Consider the following 25137-nt stretch of genomic DNA (forward strand, 5'->3'; position numbering starts at 1 on the left):
ACCACATCCTCCGACAATCAATCTTTATATGACAATACTAAATACCTACCTGCTAAAATTACCAATATCTTGCTAGAAAATTAAATCAACGATCAGAAATAATCAATGGCCAAAAATGGCGCCAAGTACGAAACGGCATTAGAAGATACAGGTTCGTTCACCTTCAATAGCCTTGAGCTTGGGATTGCTGATGGTAAAAATAAAAGGCGAGAGCGCTCTACTGGTTTGATGGAGTAACGACTCATCCCATGTCGAATCCTTCCATGGCTGCCATTCGGGGCTCAGACGTTTCCGAGTTAACACGACATGATGTTTTTACAAATCCGGCCGCTAAACGTCGCGATAACTGTGTTTGTTTTTCAAAGTGCCCTATGTTCTTATGAAGTCCCATTGGATTCTGAGCCGTGGAGTCCTAAGAGGAATTACAGACCGCTGGATTATATGATTGATATAACAAATCGATTAGGAGTTAATGTTTTGTACGAGCATAATTTTTTGAATGATAACAACATTGCGTTTTCTCCGTACGGACTAACGGGGATCCTTGTTGCGCTGTATGAGGGCGTCGAAGGGTATTCCGCCCTACAAATTAGGGACACGATGCAAATCCCGGCGGACAGAAATATTCTACGAGTTGGATTTCGGGATATACACAGGAAGCTAAGGGTAAATATGTTTTTTAATAAAATTATTATTCACTTATTTTTTAGTTCTTAGAAAGGGCATTAAATAAGTATATACTTAACCTCTGGTTTGCCAGATTCGTATAGGTACATTAAAAAAAAATGTTGAAGAACAGCAGGGCCTTCTGTGTGGGGTAAAGGCAGTGCCTGTTCTAACAAACTAATCATGATTATAAAAGTAATTATTTCCAACTTCTCAATTTTATATTAATATTTTTTTTGTATTTGCTTGGATTTTTTAACTGTAAAACAATATTTATTTCAAATGTTTATGCAGTGGCTTATAATAATATTATATGTATTTGTCATTTAAATAAAATAAAAAAGGTCTAAAGATACTGCAAGTTGTCCTCCAGGAACGCAGTGCAATAAAAAATACTTTTTTATTTGAACGTGCCGTGTTACGTGCCCGCAACTTCTGCATTCAGAGTCGATGCTTTTACCACCTTGCAACAGAGCTCCTACCTGTCTATTCGGATCTAGTTCGGGTCGTCTAACCTAACCTACGCCAACTCTGTGAAATTATAACTTATATGAACATATTTTTTAACTAACACATTTGTTATTGTAGTGGCCTGGTGAAATAACCTTCATAATTTTTCAAGATTTTTTTATTATTATTTATATCTGAAGGTCCCGCGGTTAGAATCGAACATCGAACTATTATTTTCAATAGATGCAAGTATAATCGTAGTAAGCTCTCAGTTTCATTTAAATATCTAATATTGAATTTTTATAGAATTTATAAACATCCATTTTAAATTTTGCGTGTCAAAATATTAGATAAAAATATCACGTAAGTATATAATGTATATAAAGGGTTTTCAAATAAGAGGTGTTATTTTGAATAGCCCGCTATTTCGGTAGATGTTACTTTTGAAGCTGTCTTTTTTTGACATTTGACAAGTAGAAACTACGCTATTAATAAAAATGGAACGATACACGCTTCAACAACGCATTGAAATTATTAAAATTCAATTGAGTGAATCAAATGCAAATCATCTTGATTGATGAGGCCCATTTCTACCTCGGTGGCTTCGTCAACAAGCAAAATTGTCGCATCTGGGGCTCGGAAAACCCAATAATTGTTGAAAAGCCTCTCTATCCTCAACGTGTGACTGTTTGGTGCGGTTTATGGTCCGGTGGAGTCATTGGACCTTACTTTTTCGAAAATGAGGCTGGAGCAACAGTTACGGTGAATGGATTGCGCTATCGAGAGATGATTAATGATTTTTTATGGCGGGAATTGGATAATATTGATCTGGACAACGTCTACTTTACAAGCAACGAAACCATTGATCTTTTACGATTGAATATCAAAATAACACCTCTTATTCGAAAACCCTACATATATGTACGTGCTGCGATCTAATGAGATTCTTATTTGAATCCAATGAGTGAGTAGGTGATTATCATGACGCTTGTTTAAATCCTTTTATGGGGCGTATGAATAGAAATAATAATTTGTTTATCAGTTTTTTTTACCAAGGTAGCCAAGAGTACCAAGTTGTTTTATAAAAATATTTTTGTAGGTACCTACCTTATCTATAAGTATTAATTTGGTAATTATTATCTACGAATATATATTTTAAAAGCAGTCATTTGGGAAAAAGTCTCATGTTATGAATACAGAAACAAATGTGTTAAATTAAATAACAGATTACGTGTACATTGTTACGTAATTTTCCCTCTTAGTTTACGCAAGAAATTTTGATGCGTTGTTTATTTAGGGAATGCAAGACCGGTTTCAAATTAACCTTTTTTCTTTTATTTCTAATCATTCTTTACGAAGGTAGGCACTGCATTTTGTTTTTAACTGCATGAATTTTAAAACAAGTTTTATATCGTTACGAAATTAGGGTATGTGCATTAATATCATACTTTCCACAAGATTCGAATTAGCTTCATCTTAATGGATAGGTAGTAGGTAGGTACTAAACAAAAAAAACATCTGTGGTATCAAATACCCTAAAATATTAATAATATCTCCAATTTTTGACGTTTCCCGTACATTCTACTTTCTTTGCTCATACAGTGAAAAAGTATTAAAACGGTTAATAACTCTGTCTTTGATGGTTTAGAAAAGTAATAAATATACTTATTATCTATTATGTATATCATATACAGGGTGTATCGGCACTAACCCGACAAACTTTAACCAGCTATTCCTTAGCACATTTGGAGTAAAAAATGTTATGTGCACTTTGCTGTCCGGTAACGTTTTTTTTTAATAAAAAATTAATTAAACATATTTTCACCACATGTCACCACTGTTTTATCCTTTGTCAAAATTTGAAAGCAACATCGCAACTCTCGCGTGTTGCTGCGAACGAAGCCCGTATTACATAATCCAGTACCAGAAAAGAAATATTTTATTTAACAATAATGATTATTCACATTTTTCGTATGCGAATCACTGATTGTCTTCTTGTATTGTACACATCAGTTTTATTTTTGTATCTAAATTGTTTCACCTCTGGAATGCTTTGGTTTCACCTCTTACGCGTTTCACGTATTAAATAGTCTAATTTTGAAACTAAGAAACTAATTAGTAGATTTCCTGAATTTATAATCGAAGTCCAATAATTCTGAGCACTTTTAAAAACAATTTTCCTCACTTAGGTACTTATCAATAATAATAATTGGATTATTTGAACAGCGCCGTTGTTTTTTAAATCACCGTAAGTGCTCTGTCAAAATGTTACTTGCTAGGCTATCCTACAACGTATATTTTTTAATAAATTTAGTTATTTACAACTTCGCGGAATGTGATTTATGAATATTATTGCTTATGTTAAAAGCCTTCCAGAATTACCGGAATATAACGAGCAGCTTGACACACTTAAGTTTATTTCCACTAATTTGAAGGTACAAAGAATGTATAGTTTTAAAAACAATCCCGATGAATCAAAAAACGGTTCATATAAAACTGCTGCGCAACACACTGAGACAAAGGAAAGCACTCACACAAACGTCATGACTGCATTGGATTGACCACCTGCAAATGAATGCTGCCAGATTGCTAATTTATTTAAACAATAATTATTAAATTTTATTTAAAATATCGCAATTTTTTTAAAAAATCGACAATAAATTACAACTATAATTTAAAAAAAATATTCTTAACCCCACGCTTTTTCGTAATTGATTAATTAATTCAGAATTTAAACGTTGCTTGAAATGACTAGCCGTATTTGGTGACCAGATCTGAATATCCAGGTTCAGAATTTAAACGTTGCTTGAAATGACTAGCCGTATTTGGTGACCAGATCTGAATATCCAGGTTTAGAATTTAAACGTTGCTTGAAATGACTAGCCGTATTTGGTGACCAGATCTGAATATCCAGGTACTTCCTCACCTTCCACTCCTTCCCTTAGCCATAAAACTTACCCCAATTCAACATAAAAATTGTTTAAATTATCGGATGTAATGAAATGCATAATAATTAGACCCCAAAATACTTAATTATTCAGGGAAATAAACCCCTGAGTCATCAGTTGGAAATACCAACGACATTAAGTGAAATTAACAATGCAATAATCCTATTATTGCATTGTTTAAAATTTCACTTAATTATTAGCATTAGCAAATAATATTGGGATTAGCAAATAATAATTTACGACAATTTACTCGGAAATCAATAAAGCCAGAATAATAAAAAAAGAAAGTTATCACTTACGTCGTCTGTAAGTGGCTTTACCAAAGTTTGATAATGCCGTCAGAAGGTGAAACAGCTGTCACGCGTAATAATAATTACAACTAGCAGAACTTGTTTATAAACACACTGTTTTTATAAATTTTTTAATAAGACTGTTAAAATAAAAAAAATCTCTAAATTGAAATGGAGTTCTACAAACTAAACTTAAAATCAAATAAATTTATTGCGAAGGTTCAAAGTACTGTACTGTAATATTATATTAAATAATTTTTACGTGTTTAATTATTGTTTAAAGTCAGATTAAAGCGATTAAAAAACCCACCTGGCAATTCTTATTCGAGTTTCGTTGTTTTTACGTATTGGCGCGCTTACAAGCATCAGTCGTCTCATTTTTAACCATTAATATTTAGTGTGTAGGAAAGAGAGAAGACGCTTTTCGACACACTTGTCGAAAAACTTGTTGAATGCCGACGGGCATACTCTTCTACAGATTTTATTAAATATTGATATGTAGGTAATATTGATGTGTAAATGAATGACATTGTGAGAATTTTACCAATAAATAATAAATGAAAATGCGGACATGTAGTTTATGTTAATTTTTTTATTGGAGCATTTGTTCGAAGTGACTACCATTATTTTCGATGCAAGCGTGTAGTCTTGTTATATTTTGATTATTTAAGTTTGCAGGATTTGCTTTAATTTCTGCAGCGGCTTCCATCACTCGTTCGAGCAGTTGCTCTCTTGAGGCTATTGGCTTAGCATACACTTTTTCCTTGAGAGCCCCCCACAGGTAGTAATCCAGGGGGGTCAGGTCGGGTGATCTTGGTGGCCAAGCAATGGCCGGACTTCCACGGCCTATCCAACGACCAGGAAACTCGACATCCAAGTAGTTCCGCACGGCAATCGAATAGTGTGGTGGGGCTCCATCGTGCTGGAACCACATTCTCCGTAGTAATTCGAGGTTCACATCTTCCAGAATCTCGCCCAGTTGCACTTGTAAGAACTCCAAATACATCGGTCCATTTAGTCTGGGAGGCAACTCGATTGGACCGAGTATTTGATTTCCCAGGATTCCTGCCCACATGTTGATGGAAAATCTGTCCTGGCTCGACGACTCCCGAACAAGCTTGGGGTTTTGTTCAGCCCAATGGTGCAAGTTGTGCACATTTAGCACTCCTGTTTTAGTGAACTGTGCTTCTTCGGTAAACAATATGTTTTTCATGAAGTCTGCATCTCTTATGACATTATGCAGCATTCTTCTGCAGTACACGACTCTGGAAAAGTGGTCATTCTCCATGAGGCCTTGGCAGCGCCTATAGTGAAAAGGTTTGAGCCCGTGCTTCTTCAGAACTCTCCATACCGCCATGTGTTCCCTGTGTCCTATCATCAGAGCGACCCGACGCACGGACAGCGTGGGGTCTTCGGTAATTAAGTTCAGGATTCTCTCCTCAACTGCCACAGGAACGATGTTGTGTCCTCCGCCGGCGCCTTCAATCCGTCCGATGCCACAGTCACGCAATTGTTGATACATCTGAAACAAAACAACAAATAACAACTGCTTTTATTATTCAGCTCAGTAATAATGTCAAATAAACAATCGCGGGCTTTTTCACTCATTTTATTTTTAAAGAACACTTATTTTAGGCACATATCAGAAAACTTACGTTTTCTCTTCATTTATTTCATTTTTTTATAGTAAAATGTATAACAAAGTGTTTTAAATTATAATTTTCTTAACTAGGTACGGTTGATATCTTGGATTCACAGGGGTGAAATTGAATTCAAGTAATTTAAATAATCCCATGGTGAGAAAGGGAGTGAATTCAATTGCAGTGAATGATGCATTTATTAGAGATTAAAATTAATTAACTTTTTAAAACGCCGTTTAGTGACCACTGAACACAAATCACCTAAAGTACAATTTACATTTTTAAAGTTGGTGGCCCCTTGTTATGTTTTTAATGTTCCCAGTTTAAATTTCAAAAGCGCTTTTTGGCATTATCAATGAATGTAAATAGTTTCAATAAACAATTGATAGGGTACAAACCTGGACAAAGGTAGCATGGTGTGGGACGCGTCTTCCAGGAAACCTCATGCGATACTCCCTTACGGCTGCTCGTGAATTTCCATTGCAAAATCCATAAACAAAAACAATATCTGCTTGCTCGGCAGGTGGATAATTGAGGGGCATATTTCAACAGTAAAAACTTAGATAACAAAACAAAAACGAAACTAGAAACTTGATGACATGCGAACTCCCAAAACAGCACTGACCACTGATACGAGACGGGGTGGCGGGAACCACACGGGACTTGAGACAGAATATGTGTGAAAGAGATGACAGTAGCGCGGCGTTGCCAATTATTTTACCCCTATACTGTGGGCAGTAGCGGAGTGTGGAAATTTTATTTATTTTTTGTTTTTAAAAGAAAAAAAATGTTACCGGACAGCAAAGTGTACATAACATTTTTTACTCCAAATGTGCTAAGGAATAGCTGGTTAAAGTTTGTCGGGTTAGTGCCGATACACCCTGTATATCAATATACATAATGTCAATATATTACACATGTTTTTTAAACATTAATATTTCTCACAATTATATATATTCGAAATTCTGCTTTCCTCCTTCATATACTTCTTCTTTCGTACGGGGGGGTCAGAGGGGGACATCTAGGTCTGCGAGCCAGTCTAAGGCGTCGCCATGTGGACCTCAACAATCCCGCCGGGGAATGAATGGAGCGGGCATTCGTTGACCCACAAACCCGAACCTATTCAAGCCCCGCATTAATAAATGCTTTTCTACAGCACCTACCCTAATCCGCCTCACAAAGCTAACGGGGTGGCGATATAACTCTCCCGCCTGTACGCTGTACGGACAGGGGCGCTGTGAGTGTCTTATTTATGGCGCTCTTGTCACATAAAAATACAAAAATGTGTTTTGGACATAATTTAACATTGACGATAATTTATAACTTCAACTTGAACACAGAATGCTACATGGAACTAACACAGCTTTGCTGAATTAATCATACAATTTTTATAGCGCCTCTGAGGTGATATCTCACACAAGCGGCGCTATACAAATTGTCCAATAAATAATCATAATAATAAATAATAATAAATTCATGGTGTAATCCACGTTTTACGAACATTTTTTCCAAAAAAATTAATTGTAAAAAAATATATATTATTATATATAGTTTACACATAACATTATAACATAGAATCTAAGTAAGAATCGTGGCTCCCTTATCAGGCACAAGAGCTCCTCTTTTCTGATAAGGTATACATGACCAATTATGAACCTAAATATTATATTTTGCAAAATATGTATGTATTAATGTAACCCATATGATCTATATTAAAATAAATAAATAAAATATTTAAAAAAATATTTGCTAGGATTTAATGAAATCATTTCACTTACAATGTTTTTTGGTAGCTGGAAAAATGACTTGGGAGTGTTTTTGTTGTTTGCTCGTAAACTGAACCACGGAACTTACTTTATGAAACATTATTTTTTTCAATATTGATCAAAATACTAATTAGAAAGCACAAAACACTGCCACCAAGTACTAAATAAATTCAATTTGCCGCCATTGAAAGAAATGTCAAAGTCGACATGCTACACTGGCTCCCTCTAGCGGCTAGAGTTATATCGCCACCTATCACTGGACGTATTGTTAATATTATAATTTTTTTTAATTTTAAACTAATGTTTTTAAGACAAGATTTTTATGCGTAGCACTAGTAATAATTATAATAAGTAGATAATAAGTAACTAATAAGTAGAAGGCGCGGGTTCAATTCCCGTCGGCGGCATTTACTTTTACTTGGGAGATATTTTCAATTTGTATTGATGTTACAGGCGACTAATTATTGCTTATATAATAATGTGTTAATATTATAGGTTATTTGGTGGTATCGACAAATTAATTATTTGGGGGAAGCATTTTGGGAGGGAAAATGGTGAGGTTCAAGGTGGTCAGAAAGGTTTGAGATCGGTTGCGAATGTGATATGAAATAGAGTGTATTTTGACATTTTTTAGGTTAGCTTCATACAGAAGGCCTTGAGGAAAATAGGTTAGCTTCACACAGGAGGCCTTGAGGAAAATAAGGCCTTTGTCATCTTTGGAGATTATTTTTGAGGAAAGGAAGGATAGAAAGTTCTGGGATAATAAGAACTATGTGAAGAGAATACTGGAAATTTTATTTTAAACAACAAACTCGATTTCAAGCCTTTGACGAAAGTGTGTAATATTTGCATAATTTGTCATGTAATGATATTGTTAATTATTTATGCTTGAATTGAATTAATATTACTAATGAATGAAGTTTGAAATGTCGAATTTACCACGTTGATAAGGTTATGAGTATATTTATTTTATAAATACAATATTATCTAATCTAATCAGCAGTGACGACTTGTGCGATAGAATTGATTTAATAATGCGTTCTTATTTATTTTTATGGACTTAAAATTATCCTTTACTATGGACTAGGTGGACGCTGTAATTTTAGTATTTTAAATGTTTTCCTTGACTTGAATACCATAAGTAAAAAAAAAATTATGTTAGTTATTAGGGTAGAAACAAGTAAAACATGAAATACATTTTTATTCCCCGAAAAAGTCTTAAGAACTCCAGACTGCTTTGTGTAAACTCGTAATATTCGTAAAATCGTCCAATTCTTTAATTATATATAAAAACAATCTCGTTACGTAGGTAAGTTGTGTGAATAGTCAATAAAAAAATCACGATTGTGGTCAGCACGCAATCACAAATCACCTGTTATTTTCTATTTGTCAATAATGGCGCCCATCATTTTGATATTAAATGACAGACGATCCCGATAGAACTGTAGATAACAGTTATTAACTTTTGGACAAAAAGTGGTCATTATTCCGACCTTGCCTGGCCATTGTATGTCCAATTAGGGTTATATTGGTGGACTAACCGTGCAATGCAATATTATGTCCGCTGACCAGAATTAGGCCCATCGATACGAACTTTCATTTGTGAAATAATCAAGCGTTTAGGCCTATTATTCTTCCGCCATACGAAATGATGTGTAAATATTGACATACTTTTATTTGGTTTATTACATTCGTGATTCATGGAAACATATTTATTTTGGAGGGAATGGGAATCGGAATGACCTATTGGATAAATATGACGATCGATTTATTTGCGTACAAGGAATATAGGTAATTATTTTACGATCGATTGGTCATTTTATATAACATTTGAAGTTTTTGTTATATTTATGGAGTTAGAAATATAATAGAATATAGTAATTTTTTGCAAAAGGTCGGATAGTTTTGAATTTTTTTAATACTTTTGGCCGTGAAAATCTAAAATCATACATTTTGATATATCGTAATATATAATATTAATGAAAAAAAGTGCCTAAATTTTACTGTTTTTGCGAGGCGCGGGGTACGTGGTACTTGGTTTTTGAATCACTGTGGCAACCCAAATGAGACTTTGCAAGGAATTTTGCTATTTTGACTGACAAGTTATATTACTAAAAAATGAAATATACTCGCATATCTACCCTACCCATGTGGTTAATACATTTTGTATATCTCAGGAACGTTTTAGCATACAAACTTCATCTCATGCTTCAGTTATTGAAAATTGTATACACCCCATACTTTAGGAGATATTAAATGCTTTTGTTATTTTTTCTTATTATTTTTAAATGACTTTTTTATTTGTATCTCAGAAATCTTCATATTTACATAGCTTATCTTGTGCTCAGTTTTTAGCAAATTTACTCTACTATTAAAAATATTAACAAGTAAAAAAACGAAAACAAGTGCCTAAATTTTACTGTTTTTGCCGGGTAACGCCGGGCGCGAGGTTTGCTGAGTTCTAAAAATTGGTTTTAACAAAAATTCAAAACTACAAGACCTTTTTTTTGCAAGGAATTTTGCAAAATTAACTGGAATAATAACCGAAGCATACATTAAAAACGAATTGCAGATTTTCAGGTCCAAGCGGGAAACTGAAGAATCTACGTCACATAGAGCAGTGCTCCGCAACCTTTTCTCACCTACGACACACCAAATTTCTTCCTAGAATTCCGCGGCACACCGAAAGCTAAAATATATAGGTATTAAATTAATTTCTTGTTTTTTATTTGAAAAGTATACATACATACATATAACTATAACATATTTAATTTTACGCAACCTTAATAATTATTATAAAATAATAATAATAAATTAATGAACGATTAATTGTTAATTTAACCTGCGCTTGTTTCAATGAACACAAAAGTTTTATATTCGGCTCAATTTTTGACAGCGCAACCCGAATTTCTTGGTCAAGACCTTTTAAGCATGACCGATTATCATTTTTAATTAATACAAGCGTTGAAAAACTTTGCTCACATAATATGTCGTTGAAAATGGAATGCTGTGACGAAAATGCGCGGATATTCTTTTTTAACGTAAATCCAGAAAACATCTAATGGATCTTCGGAGAAGTGAAGTTTTAATGTCATGTCATTATTTAAATCTGTAAATTCCTCTCGAATTTGCAGAGGCAGTGCTTCTGTTGAATTTATTGCATTGGTTGCAAAAGGATTTCGAATCCAATCGTATTGTTCCGTATTAATGGAATAAAAATATTGACCAAATTTCTGCTGAAGCATACTTAAATGTTGTTGGGCCAGATCCACAGTTAATTGTTTGTTTTCAATTGTACTATGGTAGGTCCTTTGGTACATTTCCAAACATCCTTTTTGCAACTCTTTCTGCCATAGTTCGTTATTAAGTTCATTCAAATGCTCGAATATATCAGCCATGTATGCAAGTTTGGCTATCCAGTAATTATCATCGAGGTGCTGATATAGTTCTCGCGTATTTTGATTTAAAAGAAACTCACGCACCTCGTGACGAAGCTCAAACAATCTAGCCAAAACTTTGCCTCGGGATAGCCAACGAATTTCAGTATAAAACAATAAGGATTCATATTCGACTCCCATTTATGCACAAAGTATTCCAAAGATTCGCGAGTTTAGGGCTCTTGATTTAATTATGTTTACGATTTTAATGCATTCATTCATCGTGTTCAAAAGTTTCTCCAGTAAATTTTTGACCGTCAATGCTTCGCGATGTATGCAGCAGTGTGTAAATTGTAACGTTGGATTTTTTTTGTTTTACACAATAGACAAAACCCTTTTTACTACCCGTCATTGCTGCAGCGCCATCCGTGCAAGCAGCAATGCAATTGCTCCATTTAATATTATATATTTTTGAAGAAATCATCGGTTACTTGAAAAATTTCTTCACCGGTAGTTCGTTTTGAACCTCCTTACAAAATAAATAATGTTATTTAATAAAGTTCTCGTTAACGAAACGTACAATAGCTTTCAACTGTGCTTTATTATTAATATCAGTTGTTTCGTCGATCTGAAGCGCAAACTTTTCAGCCAATAAAAGTTTTCTAATCAGTGTTCGTAATATATTGTGAATACGTCTTTTAACAGTATCGGCAGACAATCAAAAATAGACAATATTATGAAAAATATTTTGTCATTGTGTATTAAATACGTAATGATATATTGTAAAATGTCAAATTCATTGAATTTGACCGCGGCACACCTGTGTCCGGCTCACGGCACAAGTGTGCCACGGCACACCGGTTGCGGAGCACTGACATAGAGAACCCAAAAACTTTTTTTCCTTTTTTAAACATTTCAAATTTTTTTAAACCTTTTTTTCCTTTTCTTTTCGAAAACTAAAAAAACTTTTCGGTCCTCGTATGTTGAGCAACTAGATTTTAAAATGATGGGTAATTTTAAATTCATTAATTCCTCCCCAAAACATTGCCGAATTCGAGGTGCCACTATGATATCCTAATTTCCATGGGGGCCACTGCTCCCGACAGGAATACTCTTATGTTGTGTCAACATTCACTAAATAATATACCTATGCTTTAAAAATCCGCATTCATTTATAAATTGGCAATGCCGAAATAGCATTTTCACAAGTTTTCGCTGTACAGGATACTAAAATTTTGTTGTCATTGTCTAAGAACCGGGTGCATTAAAGGTTCTTATCTTGATAAATAATTATAATATGATTTTAAATACTTAGCAATAAGTAATAAGCTTGTTTGGCTTGAATTATAATATTACTTTTAGGAAGTACATTAGCGATACAAGCGAGCAAACTTCTCATCCACTCCCTATTGTTCGAGTGATGCCGTAACATTACAATTAAGTACCTACATCAAGTTAGAATCATTGTTTATTTTAATTATCAAATTCGTTGACTAGTTTTTGACATTTATTGATGTTATCTGATGTTCTCATTTTTGTTTCAGAGCTATTTTATACCGGAAGAAGGATTTCTTGCTGGACTATCATTCAACAATGAAAACATCACATTTCGTCAAAATTATCTCGACATTTTGAGGTATTATGGTTATGATTTTGAAATGCCGACTCCTCGCCCTACAAATTCGGAGGTTCCTTCCGTTTCTCAGATGTCAGAGGCTTATAGCACCTACACGAGCTCTGTACTACCCCCGACTGCATATTATGATGAAGGGATGTACACGACGAGAGACTATCAAACAACTTCTTCTGTTCCGTTTACCACCCAATTCCAAACTACTAGGCGACAACAAACAACCAAAACAACACCTTCTGTACCCCTAAATGCACAATCTGAAATGTCAACTACGCGAAAAAACACTGAGACGACTGCATACATTCCACAAACTACACGACCTATGGAAATGACAATGACAACAACTAAAAAAGTCACGCCGACCACTACTCCTGTTCCGTTCACTCAAAAATCTACCGTAACCATGTCCACAACTCAACGAAAAGACCCTGCAACAACAACATATGTTCCACAAACAACACAGCCCGTGACTACGACGAGAAGAGAAAACGTTCAAACAACTTCTCGTGTTCCACAAACAGTGGATAATAGGTTTTCGGGAAGTGAAGAAAGTACTGAAATAACGCCTGCTGTCACTACTACAAAGACTGTAGAAGTAACAACTAACAAACAAGAAACTACAAGTGCTATTCCAAATACTACACAAACAACACCTGTTTTATTAACTACGCAGACAACAACGCCAGTTCCTACAACTACGCCTACAACAACAACGCCTGTTCCGTCAACAACGCAAACAACAACGCCGACAACAAAGCCTGTTATACTAACTACTCAAACAACAACGCAGACAACAACGCCGACAACAACGCCGACAACAACGCCGACAACAACGCCGACAACAACGCCGACAACGCCGACAACAACGCCGACAACAACGCCGACAACAACGCCGACAACAACGCCGACAACAACGCCGACAACAACGCCGACAACAACGCCGACAACAACGCCGATAACAACGCCGACAACAACGCCTGTTACACTAACTACACAAACAACAACGCTTGTTCCGACAACTAAGCAAACAACAACAACTGTTCCGTCAACTACGCAGTCAGCAACGCCTGTCCCATTAACTCCGCAATCAACAACATCTGTTCCATTAACAGCTCAAACAACATCTGTTCCGCTAACTACAACAATGAAATCCACAACACCAACAGAAACTATGTTTTCTGATGACAGCGATGAAAGCACTGAAACAACAGCTGTCTCATTAACTACACAGCAAACATTAACAACATCCACAGCTCTACTCACTACAGAATCTGAAGAAGTAAAAACACCAGAAGCAACTTCTTCTATTTCGCTTACTACACTAACAGTTAAGCCTACAATCCAATCAACTGTTTCAACAACTTCAGCAACTTCCTCGACTCAATTCGTAGAAACAACACCCCTAACCACAATACAAACTACTAAAACTACAACCGTTGGATTTTCTGATCCAACTTCACAATCTGAGGCGACGAAAATCTCTGACATGTCAACTCAAAGTGAATCAGATATGGCAACTCTTTTAATAACAAGACCTTCTTTGTCAGCTGAAACAATTCAATCAGAGAGCACCATATTTATTGGAAACAGCGATGAGGAATCTTCCTTAGAATCAAAAGAGGATCCAACAACTGAATCTGTCAAAACAACTACAACCGGATCTCAAAAAACTTCAATCGAGGATTTGGATTCGGCAGATAATGATTCTGCGATGAATATGACAGACGACGGCGAACCCACAACCAACTCAAGGGAAATTAGGTCCACAAAAGACACGGATAGTTCGATGATGAGCACTTTTGATAATACTTTAACACCATATTTTCAAACAACACTTCCCACAACACTTCCCACAACACTTCCCACAACACTTCCCACAACACTTCCCACAACACTTCCCACAACACTGTATACTAAACTCAGCGATGTGTCAAGCACAACTATGAGAACAATAGAAGCGACATCTCTAAACGGTCCAATAAATGACAGTTCAAACGATATTGGTGACGGTGATGACTCTGAAGTTTCATCAGAGATGGCACCCGCAACTGAAACAACAGATAGCAATGAATTTGATAACAATTCAACTGAAAGAGTAATTCGATCGATAGGTCAGCTGGAAAAGAATACACCAGCTAAACAAACTGCAAATCTTGTTGGAGATTTAACAACTCTTGAAAATTCTACCAAGGGAATGACTCTCATGAGAGAAATGTTTAACACGATTGAATTTACTAACACTCCAGTCTCAACAATAGATGGTATATCACAGGAAGATGATCAAGCCCTGACCACTGAAGGTTCAATAATCAACACGTTCATAGAAACAACCGAAGATTATAAAATAACCATACAGGTGAAAAATACAGAAAAGCAAATGAGCATCATCAGAACAAAGAGGTCGTTACAGAAATTGAAAGTTTTTGCGCCATTTTTTATGGATCATCTTGGATTCTACCGCCCTGTTTATAGGAGTCCCAGTTACAATGATGGAGGTGGAATGCAATATCAGAATTCTTTCATGGCCAACGGCTACAACAAAGTGCAAATAACTTATATGACGTATGATACGATATTAGAATTCGCCTACGTCTCATATTTGAAGTCAATGGCAGTAAAACTTCCGCTAGATACTTCCGATTACTATCTGCTGATTATTTTGCCAGATTATAAGTTTGGCATCAATGATCTAGTAAGGGATATGCGATCAAGACAAGCGCCAAGCTTGAGAGATATCAATAACATGTTGAGTGATACTCACGTCAGAGCTTGGGTGCCAGCTTTCATGCTTAAAGGATTGATCGTCCTAACAACTGACCTTCAAAAGGTATAAAAACAAAAGCTAACTTCATGAATTCGTTTATTTTTAGTTTGTTTTTAAGTCTGGTTTATTAAATGCTGTTTACTTTCTTAGCTGGGAATTTGCGATGTCTTTGAACCGAGACAAGAAGACTTCAAGCCAATGACTGACCAAAGAAATATTTATGCAAGAAACATCGAACAAGCCATCACCGTCACGATAAGAAAATACATGGAGCCCAGCGTTGTAAAACGTAAGTTTTTAGACTTAATTTTATTTAAAGCTAAAACTATTCCGAATGAATACCTAGAATTGTTAAGAGAATAAAATTTTCTAGTTAAACAAACTTCTTCAATATGCCCTCAAATGTTAGACTTTTATTTATTTATGTTTTATTTTAAGACGAGGAAGGCCAAAAGAGACATCATTAGCAGGTGTGGTTTTTGTAATTTTCTTAAAGTTCTTCTTCGAATTCATTTCCTGTTCCAATCTACAAATTGAAAATCCTTCAAAGACCTCATCATTGTTTTATCATCTTCGTTACGGTATGATGTCCATGAATGGTCTACGATGTTTAGGTGCCCCTAGGTGTTGGCTAGTTACCTACCTTGTAACTTGTAGCCATTTGAAACCAATTGCTAATTATTCCAACACCATAGAGAATCCTAAATCTTGCCATGTAAAACGGAAGTGTGGAGTTTTTACGCCAGGGGCAAATTCCCATGACTGGGTATTTTTCTCTCATTTTAATACCCGGCTCAGTGATCGTGGAGTGGTTTTTCAATTCAAAGGCAGACGGCTAAAATCGACGGTAACATGTGCATCATCAAGTGAAAAAGGTTTAAAAGAATTTGTTGGTCGTCACTCGAGCCTAGAAGATTCTTAATGAAGAAATTCATAATGACTTATTATAAAAATTTTCGGTTTCTGATTTCAAGATTCATTAAATATTCAAGGTTGGAAAATTTTACGAATTAATTTTATAACAAATACGCCCCTCACTACATTAATGTAGACATAAAACAAGGATTTTCGCTGTGGACCTAGACACACCGCTAATAGATCCATTATTTGTCTCTCTTTTTCATTGGTTAGAATGGAATTCTCCTTGCGATCACAATAGAAGCAGTCCTCCCGTCTATCGTCTATTTATGTGTTTATTGTGCCCAATATAGAAACCCATCCAACTTCAAACATAATATTAGAAAAATACTTGAATACTTCTATACAAAAATAAAAGAGAATTAAAAAATGTGGTCTTCTATGCTAATTAAACAGTCAATTGGATTCTAAGATGCGCATTGTCTGTGAATGAGATGGTAAAATTCGCATTAAACGGACCAAGACCCTAAAAACTAATCTGAACTTCGAAATGGACTCTTCGATTATAAAACCAACGGACCATCACGTTTTTAAACTCAAACTAAGCTATTTTTGCAGGAAACGAACCTTGGAGACGTAGAGACAAGTATCTTTACGACACATCAGGTAATTTGTGCACTATTCCTGGTTACTGGTTGTAGGAATTTTTGCATTATTTGACGAACATTGATTTATGAATTCAACCTTAATATATCATTTTAATATTGAGGTTTCGAAGGAAATTATAATATGTATAATGGTATATGGTACCTGCATTATTGTAATTTTAAAAAAAGCACTTTATTTTGAACGCACTATTTATTATTTCACGCTTGATTCAGAAAGATTGCCTATTGAATCTGCTATTGTTTCAGGGTTTTTGGATTGTTAATAAGTATGAAAAGGCATACGAATGTACAAACCTGTCTGATTTTATTCGTGGTTACGTACTCATTAAAAATTATGACAGTAATGAGCGGAATGAATCACACACAAGGTGTTTTTTGGATTTTATTTTATGGTAAAGGAAATATTTCTAAGGCATCCGATTTAAGGCATAAGATTTTTTGCTTTTTTATCGGAGATGGGTACTTATTTTTAAGACCACAGTGATTTTTAAAATTATATTTGCAGAATTTTAATGATACGGAAAGTCTAACATGTTTGGTTGCTTAGCCAAAAGAAAATAAGTACGTACCTACCTACCTACGTAAAATTCCGAAACACAAAACTACACAGCGATTTGGAACATTACTATACGGTTGATGTTGAAAAATAAACTAAGGGGCCGTTCAAGTATTATGTAAGCAGATTTATTACAATTATTTACCCCCTCTTCCCCCTTGTCACCAAAAGTAAGCAAAGCTCTCACCCCCCCCCTCCCATGCTTACATAAAAATTGGTGCCTATATGCATTTTTCTGTTAATGTGTTCTGTTTTTTAAGCGAGTAACTAACTAACTAACTAACTAACCATCACGCCGTTTCCTCGCAGGGGTAGGCAGAGAGGACGGACCGCCAAACAACTCGGTCTTGGCACACACTCCTTGCCTCATTCACATTCATACATCGTCTCATACATACTCTTCTATTATTCTGACTCTTGACATGGCCCGACTCGAGTATCTGATTCACTTGATCGTGCCATGTCTTCCTCGGGCGTCCCCGACTTCTGCAACCATTCGCATTTGCATCATATATCCTCCTTACACTCCTATCTTCGCTCATTCGCTCTACATGCCCAAACCATCTAAGCGTCCCTTTCTTTAATCTTACTCATTACGCTTACATCAGCCTTGCACTCTTTGCGGATCTCCACATTCCTCACACGATCAAACATGGTTTTACCACACATACGCCTCAGGGATCTCATTTCAACAGCATTCAATCTACTTTCATCCTTTCTTTGCCAGTTCCATGCCTCACTAAACGTATTAATTATTTGTCGGAATCCCCGAATATGTATTCGGTTTTCAAACATAGACAATGTGTGGGTTGCCATTGCCAATGTGTAAAAAAAAATAACTACTGCTGAGCAGTGCTGATGTAATCACTATCTCGACCCCCCCACCCTCCCATGTCATCAAAAATAAGCAAAGCAAAGACCCCCCTGCCCCCTTACAGTGCTTACATAATACTTGAACGGCCCCTTAAAGCAATACGAATCATATTTCAACGTTTTTTTTATAAAGGAAATCGATTCACATGAGTATTTTTGATTCATTAAATCTTTTTTTAAAGATAGACAAACGTTCCTAGGCTATAAACCTGACAACATTTGAATACCTGTTACTGCCATCATAATAAGCGGAAAACGTTGCCTGTCCAATGATGTAGGATTGAGTGGGGAGGGGCTAGATAATTTAGAAGAGAAACTTTCTCCGGAGCCCCCTCAGATTGGGGGCCCATGCCCATGGGCTCGTACCCCGAGTGCCCTTAAGGTAAAAATGGAAATGGCTAGCCGAAAATTGAACCCGCGACCGCGGGTCTATATAATATATATATAATACACATATTATGTGATTCACTAGAATCTGATGCGTTTATTTGTTGGGTTGTGGGGAAACGTCTGTTATACCTGAAGATTGATTGCAAATACAGAACAATGGCTTCTCTAATAATGATTATCAGCGACATTGTATTTTCGCTAGCGCGGTATTTTTTCCGAGGCTAATCGTTAATGATTTAATTGCCTAAGATTGTTGTGCGTGGGGACATTTTATTATTATAAATTACCATGTGATAATAATATATTTAATCTTTTAATATCTAATCTAATCCTAACCTGTAACCATAAAAAAGATTGTAAATGGTTTATTTTATATTCAATTTAAATGTAAAATTAATTCACATATATGTTTCCTTGATGTCTCCTTTACAACATAAAAAAAATAATTAAAAGTATTTTAAACAATATAATATCATCACGCAATATGACGGAATCTATAAATTCACTTTACGCATTTATATGATAATTTTGCTTTATTAACTACTTTAAATACAATTCAGTAATTTATTAAATTAGTGACTTTAATTGTGTAATTCTCTTCGAGTGTATTTTCATCCACGTGTAATAAGTATAATTCCGTCCGTGTGTCATATTTTGGCAGTGAAAGTGTGTCATATTGAAATGTGAAATTCGCGCCTATATAATTTCATCAGTAACCCTTAATTTGAGTCTTTTTTTAAATTTTGTGTTCTTTTTAAAATTTGATTAAACATACATTTTCTGACCATTTTTACAGGCGTCATTCAACACACTGAACGAGAATTAGAAATCTCAGTCCTTGTTTAACAATTCTTGTACCCTGACATAAATACATTTTTAAAACGATCTTCATGTTTTAATTATCCCGCAGCCAAGTGGGGGAGTACATAGTACCCTCCTCCTAATATTAGCTTACATACTTGACATATCATTTTAGTATTTTACGTATTCCTGCGCAAATACATAAGTTACCGTTAATAATTGACTGAATAATTGTGATTTCTATAGTTAAAAAGCCCGTGACAGAAAAATGCATGGGGTTGTCGGAAGACCCACTTTTTTACAGACGTTTTGTTTGGCATCTTGGCCTGTCAAGAGTTATAAGTATATTTTAAAATAGTTAGATTACTAATAACGGACATCTTAATAGTAGGCTTTCCGAGGAAGGTAGCCAACGGGAATTGTTGGTGGAAACGATAGCCCAACTGCTACATAGCTTGTTCTTCGATTGCAATCCTCGTAAATACAAGAATTCTTTACAAATGCGGAGGGCCGTTAAATGTAATTATTTTCTTCTGCGGATGTGATGCTGAGATAAACCATTGTTTGGAAACAAACCGTTTCGTTCTGGAAACTCTATCCGCATTTTTCGATGCGCAATTCTTGCGAAATTCACTTGTTAGCTGCGCATGGCGTCCAGCAATCAATTAATAATTCAACCGCTCGGTTAACATAAATGTTCTTCGTCACTGCATGGTATGTTTTGAATTTATAGGTATCGCAGCCATAGTTGACATGAACTAAGTTCTCACAGAAATGCATTGCTTGCATACAGCATGCTTGAAACATGTTATTCTACTTAAAAAGTTGAAAAATTGTATAATGTGCGGCTGAAGGATGCGGGAGAAGAAAATGAGAGAGATGAAGATTAGGATGCAAATCCGATTACTAAATACGGCTAAAGCCATTTCAATCATTACAAATGTTATGTTTTGACATCATTCAAAAGTATTTTAAATCGTTAAAATGTTGTTTTTTTTCATAATAGAGAATTATTCCAACGAAAGCAAATTAATATTTAGTTAATTTGTAACACACAACTTTAGCAAAGACTACTAGTAAGTATCAGCATATTAATTACTGTCTTTTAAAAATCCTCGATCTGTCTGAAGTCTGAGTTATTAACATTGTTTGAATTAGCATCTACTCGTGTTTAGTGAATAAACAGCGAGGTACTTCATACAAAGCATAAGTGCTTGTGAAGACAAAATCCCGCTAAATAAACAATTGCGGGTCAGCACCTATCTACTTACATTATTTGTTTTGTGGTTTGTTTATTTTACTTGTATCTTTGAGAATTATTTAAATTATAGACAAAAAATACATTTTAAATACAAAAAAAGAATTTACCTTTGAAAAATATACATGTTTGAAACACAGTGGCGTTGCGAACACATCTATCTGCAGCGGGCAAGTACCTCGAGGCAAACTGAGCCAGTGCATTAAATTAAGAAAAATATCCCATCCGCTCCCAACCGTCTGGAACAAGTGGAAAGATGGCATCCACAATAATTGGGGTTATTTGTTAAGCTATAGATAGTGGAGTGGGGAAACGAAAGTAGGGAATACCTAACTATTCATATTTTGTCATGAAACACGTCTAAAGTCATTTCAAGCAATGAGTCGATTCTGAATGGTGGTCTTTCACCAGGGGGATACTGAGAGTATCCTTTCATTCTGGATTTATTCGAAAAAGCCGTCACTTTTTTACCGTCACATCTTTCACCCTTAATTCAAACTGGAATTATTTAATATAACAATTCGAATGCCAATTTTACTATTATTCCTTTAAGACTCGAGCTTTATTGTTTTTTAACTGTATAATATGAATAAGGGTAAAAAAAATGAGAGGAAAAAATATTAATCAATTTTTTGAAAAAAAAGCAATACCTACTCACAATTTATTGTGAGTTCTGAGTCTTAATAGTGCCAAAAAAGGTATCGGTAGAACAAAGTATTCATATATATTCATTTACAAAAATCATTGATTATTTGCGATGAAATTTCAATAAACAGTTGATATCTTTTGATAGACATCAAGTTTTATGCGAAATCGCTTTGAGCATCGTTCTAGTCATATAATATATAATTTACCCAGCTAATAATATTTTTCAAGTAGCTAGCCATGCTCACAATCGATCGAGTCCGGTCCCAAACTAATAGAAGCATTTGCACCATCCGAAATTAAATGTTGAACTCACCCTCACAATTGTGAGTACAGGGTCCGAAAGGATTATGCAAATGCAATAAAATTGACATTTATTAGATCTCTATGTGGATGTTTACCGCTACGCCACAGGTGAAAAACAGTTATTTTCAATTGATAACACCGGTTATGAACAACGAATGAATGAATACAATATAGACATAAATTATACCCGGTGTTTTTATTTTAGTATATTAATCTAACTTATAAAATTAAATTTTATTACGTCTATACCAAAATGTGATTGGTAAGCTGTCGAAAAACCGGGCATTATTATTAATTTAAAATATTACCATAAAACAACGTTTGTATGGATATAATGTGAGCGGTCGGACAAGACCGAAACCCATATCCTGAAAGTAAATAATAAAGAAACACAAACACCTGAAAGAGTCTTCCAAGAATCAATGGCGGAAAATTTATGAAAGAAACAAAATTAATCGTTTGGCTAATTTGACAATTGGACAAAAACGAGTGTTTTATACCTCTAAAACATTTTTAAGAAGTTTTCATTTATTTCCTCTATTTATATAATAGCCTTTGATTATATAAATGTCTAATCAAAGATAATAGCATAATTTTTATGTTTCAAAGACAAATGCAAACAGCGGAGAATGGTTGTTTTATTGTGAATCCATCTGTATACCTACTTAGATAATTATTATAGGCATCATTATTGACGTATTATAGCGGAGTTTCAATCTGTGGTGAATTGTCATCCTTTATCAAACAAATGGATGAATAATACTGGATACTGTCAGCGTGACCTCAATTATTGCGTGCCCATTGCTAAAATCTGCATGTATTGCCGCGTAATTCCGTTGTATTTCTTTTTTTTTTTAACTAAGGAATAAAGTGAAGTGTCTACTAAGTGCACCGATCTAGTAGTAGGTACTTACCTACTTATTCACACATCACACATGAACCAAAATCGATATAATATAAAGGGAGCGATTTTTAAAATCAACGAATAGGTACTTCTTATCAAATTATTATTAAAAAAATTTAATTTGTCGTATTTTCGTAGTTGCCTATTTCTCATTTCTAATTTCGGTTGTGACTCTGTCTGTCTGTAACCCCGGTTCAATGAACTCTATAACTTTTCAAAGGAATTTAAGTATCATTTTCAAAATTGGAGGTGTTTGTTCAGAGAATTCATACAAGCGATAAAGTACCTACCTATAGTATAATATTTTTAACCAAAAAAGTATTTTAATAAACATTTTCAAAATTGGAACTGATTTGTCGAGAATTCAGACTATCCATGTTTTTTACGGGTCTGTGCTAGTCTATCTAATTACATTAGATTCATCATCATGTAGGCATATGTATAAATAAGATTGTCTGCAGCGGCCGGCTATCGTTTGATTTTTATACAAATCTAGTTTATTCCGAGATTGATGAAATTTTGCACACATGACCTTCAAAACAAGAGGAAGGTCCCTGTCTACATGAAAATACTAAAAAGTAGTTATAGTAAGTACTAAAAGCCAGGACAACGTAGGGGACTTCAGTTAGTAATAATGTAGGTAAATTCATTGGAATTTGCCTAGTTCTAGGCCGTCTAGGGAATCTTATGAATGTTTTTCGAGTGAAGGGAAAAAATCCGAAGTCCGGAGTCCACAGATAATGTTTCTATCAAAGTGTATTTATACACATTACAGAGAAGTAAGATCAATACGACTGTACTAATTAGTGTTATTTTTTTTAGGTTATGCTTACAACCGACCCCCTGTTGAATTCGCGGCAACACATCCATTCCTATTTTTCGTGATGGATTCATCGCTCCACGTTGCCCTGATGGCGGGGAAGATCATGAACCCACTCAACTCCAGAATATTGTGATAATATTAATAATCGACAAAGCTAAGCTTTAGAAATATATATTTTGTACGGGCATTGCTCGCAAGTGCACAATTTGCAGGATGTATAGCTCCGTTGTAACTGCTCACTCTTTCGCACTTTTAAATTTATGTGAATACAGCACGAGTTCAACTGCTCCCGCCTTTCCAGGAGCCAGTGGGACTATGCATCCCCAATATTTGGGGTGTGTTATAAGCAAAGATATTAGAAGAACGAGATATGCTATGTTGGCCGCCGGACCGTAGCCGGAGTACTACCTAATTAGGGTACTTTGAACGGTATCGGGACGTGTACGCACAGAAATCTGTTCTATGTATTAGTGCGGATACCTTAGCGCAAGCGAAGGTGTGCAGTAGTATTGGTGAACAAAACCGGCGACACTCGGCAAAACAATTCCACTCAGTACGAACTGCGCATAGCACATCTCGTTCTTCTAATATCTTTGGTTATAAGGCTGAAAATAGCAAGGAAGGGAAGGAGATGGGGAAGAATCTGGCTCCAAACGTTTCAATTCTGAATGGTGATCTTTCACCGGGACGATACTGAGTGTATCTACCTTTTAAGAAACAGTTACAACGGAGTTGTCAACAAGATCATAGAAAATTGTGAAGGATTAAAGAAAATTTATGTCAATATTTTGCCTAGTACCTACTTATAAATATAACTAAATGTCTGAAACAAGTACCCCTCTAGACATCTTCCACCAATTTTTTCAATCCATCAGAATTTTGTATCATAGGAACTACCACCTTTCTTTGCATATGTGTGTAATGTACAGCCGTCAATCTTAACAGCGAGACACTATTCAGTTTGTCTGTTAAAGCCCAGCTACACTACTCGCGAAGTTGATCGAATACGATAGTGTGGGCACGAACTTCACTTCGCTTCGCCCGACTTCCGATTGTTGTCGGTAAATGCGCCCGAGTCAAAGGACTGGACTGGGTTACTCGCGAAGTTGCACGAGTGTGCGCACGCACTTCGAACTTCGGCTAACTTCGTCGAAACCGAGTAGTGTAGCTGACACTTTATGGTAAAGCCTCAGATGTCAGTTTCATTTTGACTATGGGAATGTTTATCCGATTATAAGAATGCAAAATATGATAAGCTAAATTAAATTATGTTGTAAATAATATATTTTATAATAAATTTTAGAAATAAAATGTTTTATTATTTAGATATTACATTGTACCATGTTCCGAGATCTAAGACAGTCTTTCGGTGGTACATAAATCCTTAATGTCTACCCCTAACAGTTGAGATGAGTAGAGCCTGTAGTGATAATTCTGTTGAACTCATTTCAAACTGTGATCTGTGAGTGAAAATTCAGTTTTAGTTGGAATTGAGGGTCCATTTTAACAAAAAAGCAAGTA

At 35.2% G+C, this 25137-nt stretch overlaps 3 protein-coding genes across 4 annotated transcripts in view; 2 read left to right on the forward strand and 1 right to left on the reverse strand.

Annotated features, from left to right (window-relative positions):
- PolA1 (DNA polymerase alpha catalytic subunit) overlaps positions 1-14608 on the reverse strand; it is a 32092-nt gene extending 17484 nt beyond the window's left edge. The window contains exon 1 of one of the 2 annotated variants that reach the window (XM_089647669.1): positions 14580-14608. The gene's annotated coding sequence lies outside the window, so the exon portion shown is untranslated. The remainder of the gene's footprint in view (positions 1-14579) is intronic. The other variant, XM_089647670.1, reaches the window with a different exon arrangement.
- On the forward strand, positions 330-13906 carry LOC149411140 (uncharacterized). Its single transcript, XM_089647645.1, has 3 exons — positions 330-666; positions 12682-13749; positions 13883-13906. The coding sequence occupies exons 1-3, from the start codon at positions 442-444 to the stop codon at positions 13904-13906; spliced, it is 1317 nt and encodes a 438-aa protein (XP_089503771.1). The 5' UTR covers positions 330-441.
- Positions 14609-14647: 39 nt separating the features above from the next.
- Positions 14648-24220, forward strand: Spn85F (Serpin 85F). Its single transcript, XM_089647671.1, has 3 exons — positions 14648-15597; positions 15685-15823; positions 23616-24220. Exons 1-3 carry the CDS (start codon positions 14713-14715, stop codon positions 23747-23749), a joined length of 1158 nt encoding a protein of 385 aa, XP_089503797.1. The 5' UTR covers positions 14648-14712; the 3' UTR covers positions 23750-24220.
- Positions 24221-25137: the final 917 nt, after the last annotated feature.

The sequence above is a fragment of the Hesperophylax consimilis genome, chromosome 26, assembly GCF_061612785.1.
Source record: "Hesperophylax consimilis isolate HC1 chromosome 26, BYU_Hcon_1.0, whole genome shotgun sequence".
NCBI classification, from domain to species: Eukaryota; Metazoa; Arthropoda; class Insecta; order Trichoptera; family Limnephilidae; genus Hesperophylax; species Hesperophylax consimilis.

Coding starts and splice junctions, on each gene's coding strand:
- LOC149411140 (XM_089647645.1), top strand. CDS start 442: ATGATTGATATAACAAATCGATTAGGAGTTAATGTTTTGTACGAGCAT. Junction 667..12,681: donor ATATACACAGGAAGCTAAGG/GTAAATATGTTT, acceptor TTTTTGTTTCAG/AGCTATTTTATACCGGAAGA. Junction 13,750..13,882: donor CAACGCCGACAACAACGCCT/GTTACACTAACT, acceptor TTCCATTAACAG/CTCAAACAACATCTGTTCCG.
- Spn85F (XM_089647671.1), top strand. CDS start 14,713: ATGAGAACAATAGAAGCGACATCTCTAAACGGTCCAATAAATGACAGT. Junction 15,598..15,684: donor TAACAACTGACCTTCAAAAG/GTATAAAAACAA, acceptor TTACTTTCTTAG/CTGGGAATTTGCGATGTCTT. Junction 15,824..23,615: donor GGAGCCCAGCGTTGTAAAAC/GTAAGTTTTTAG, acceptor TATTTTTTTTAG/GTTATGCTTACAACCGACCC.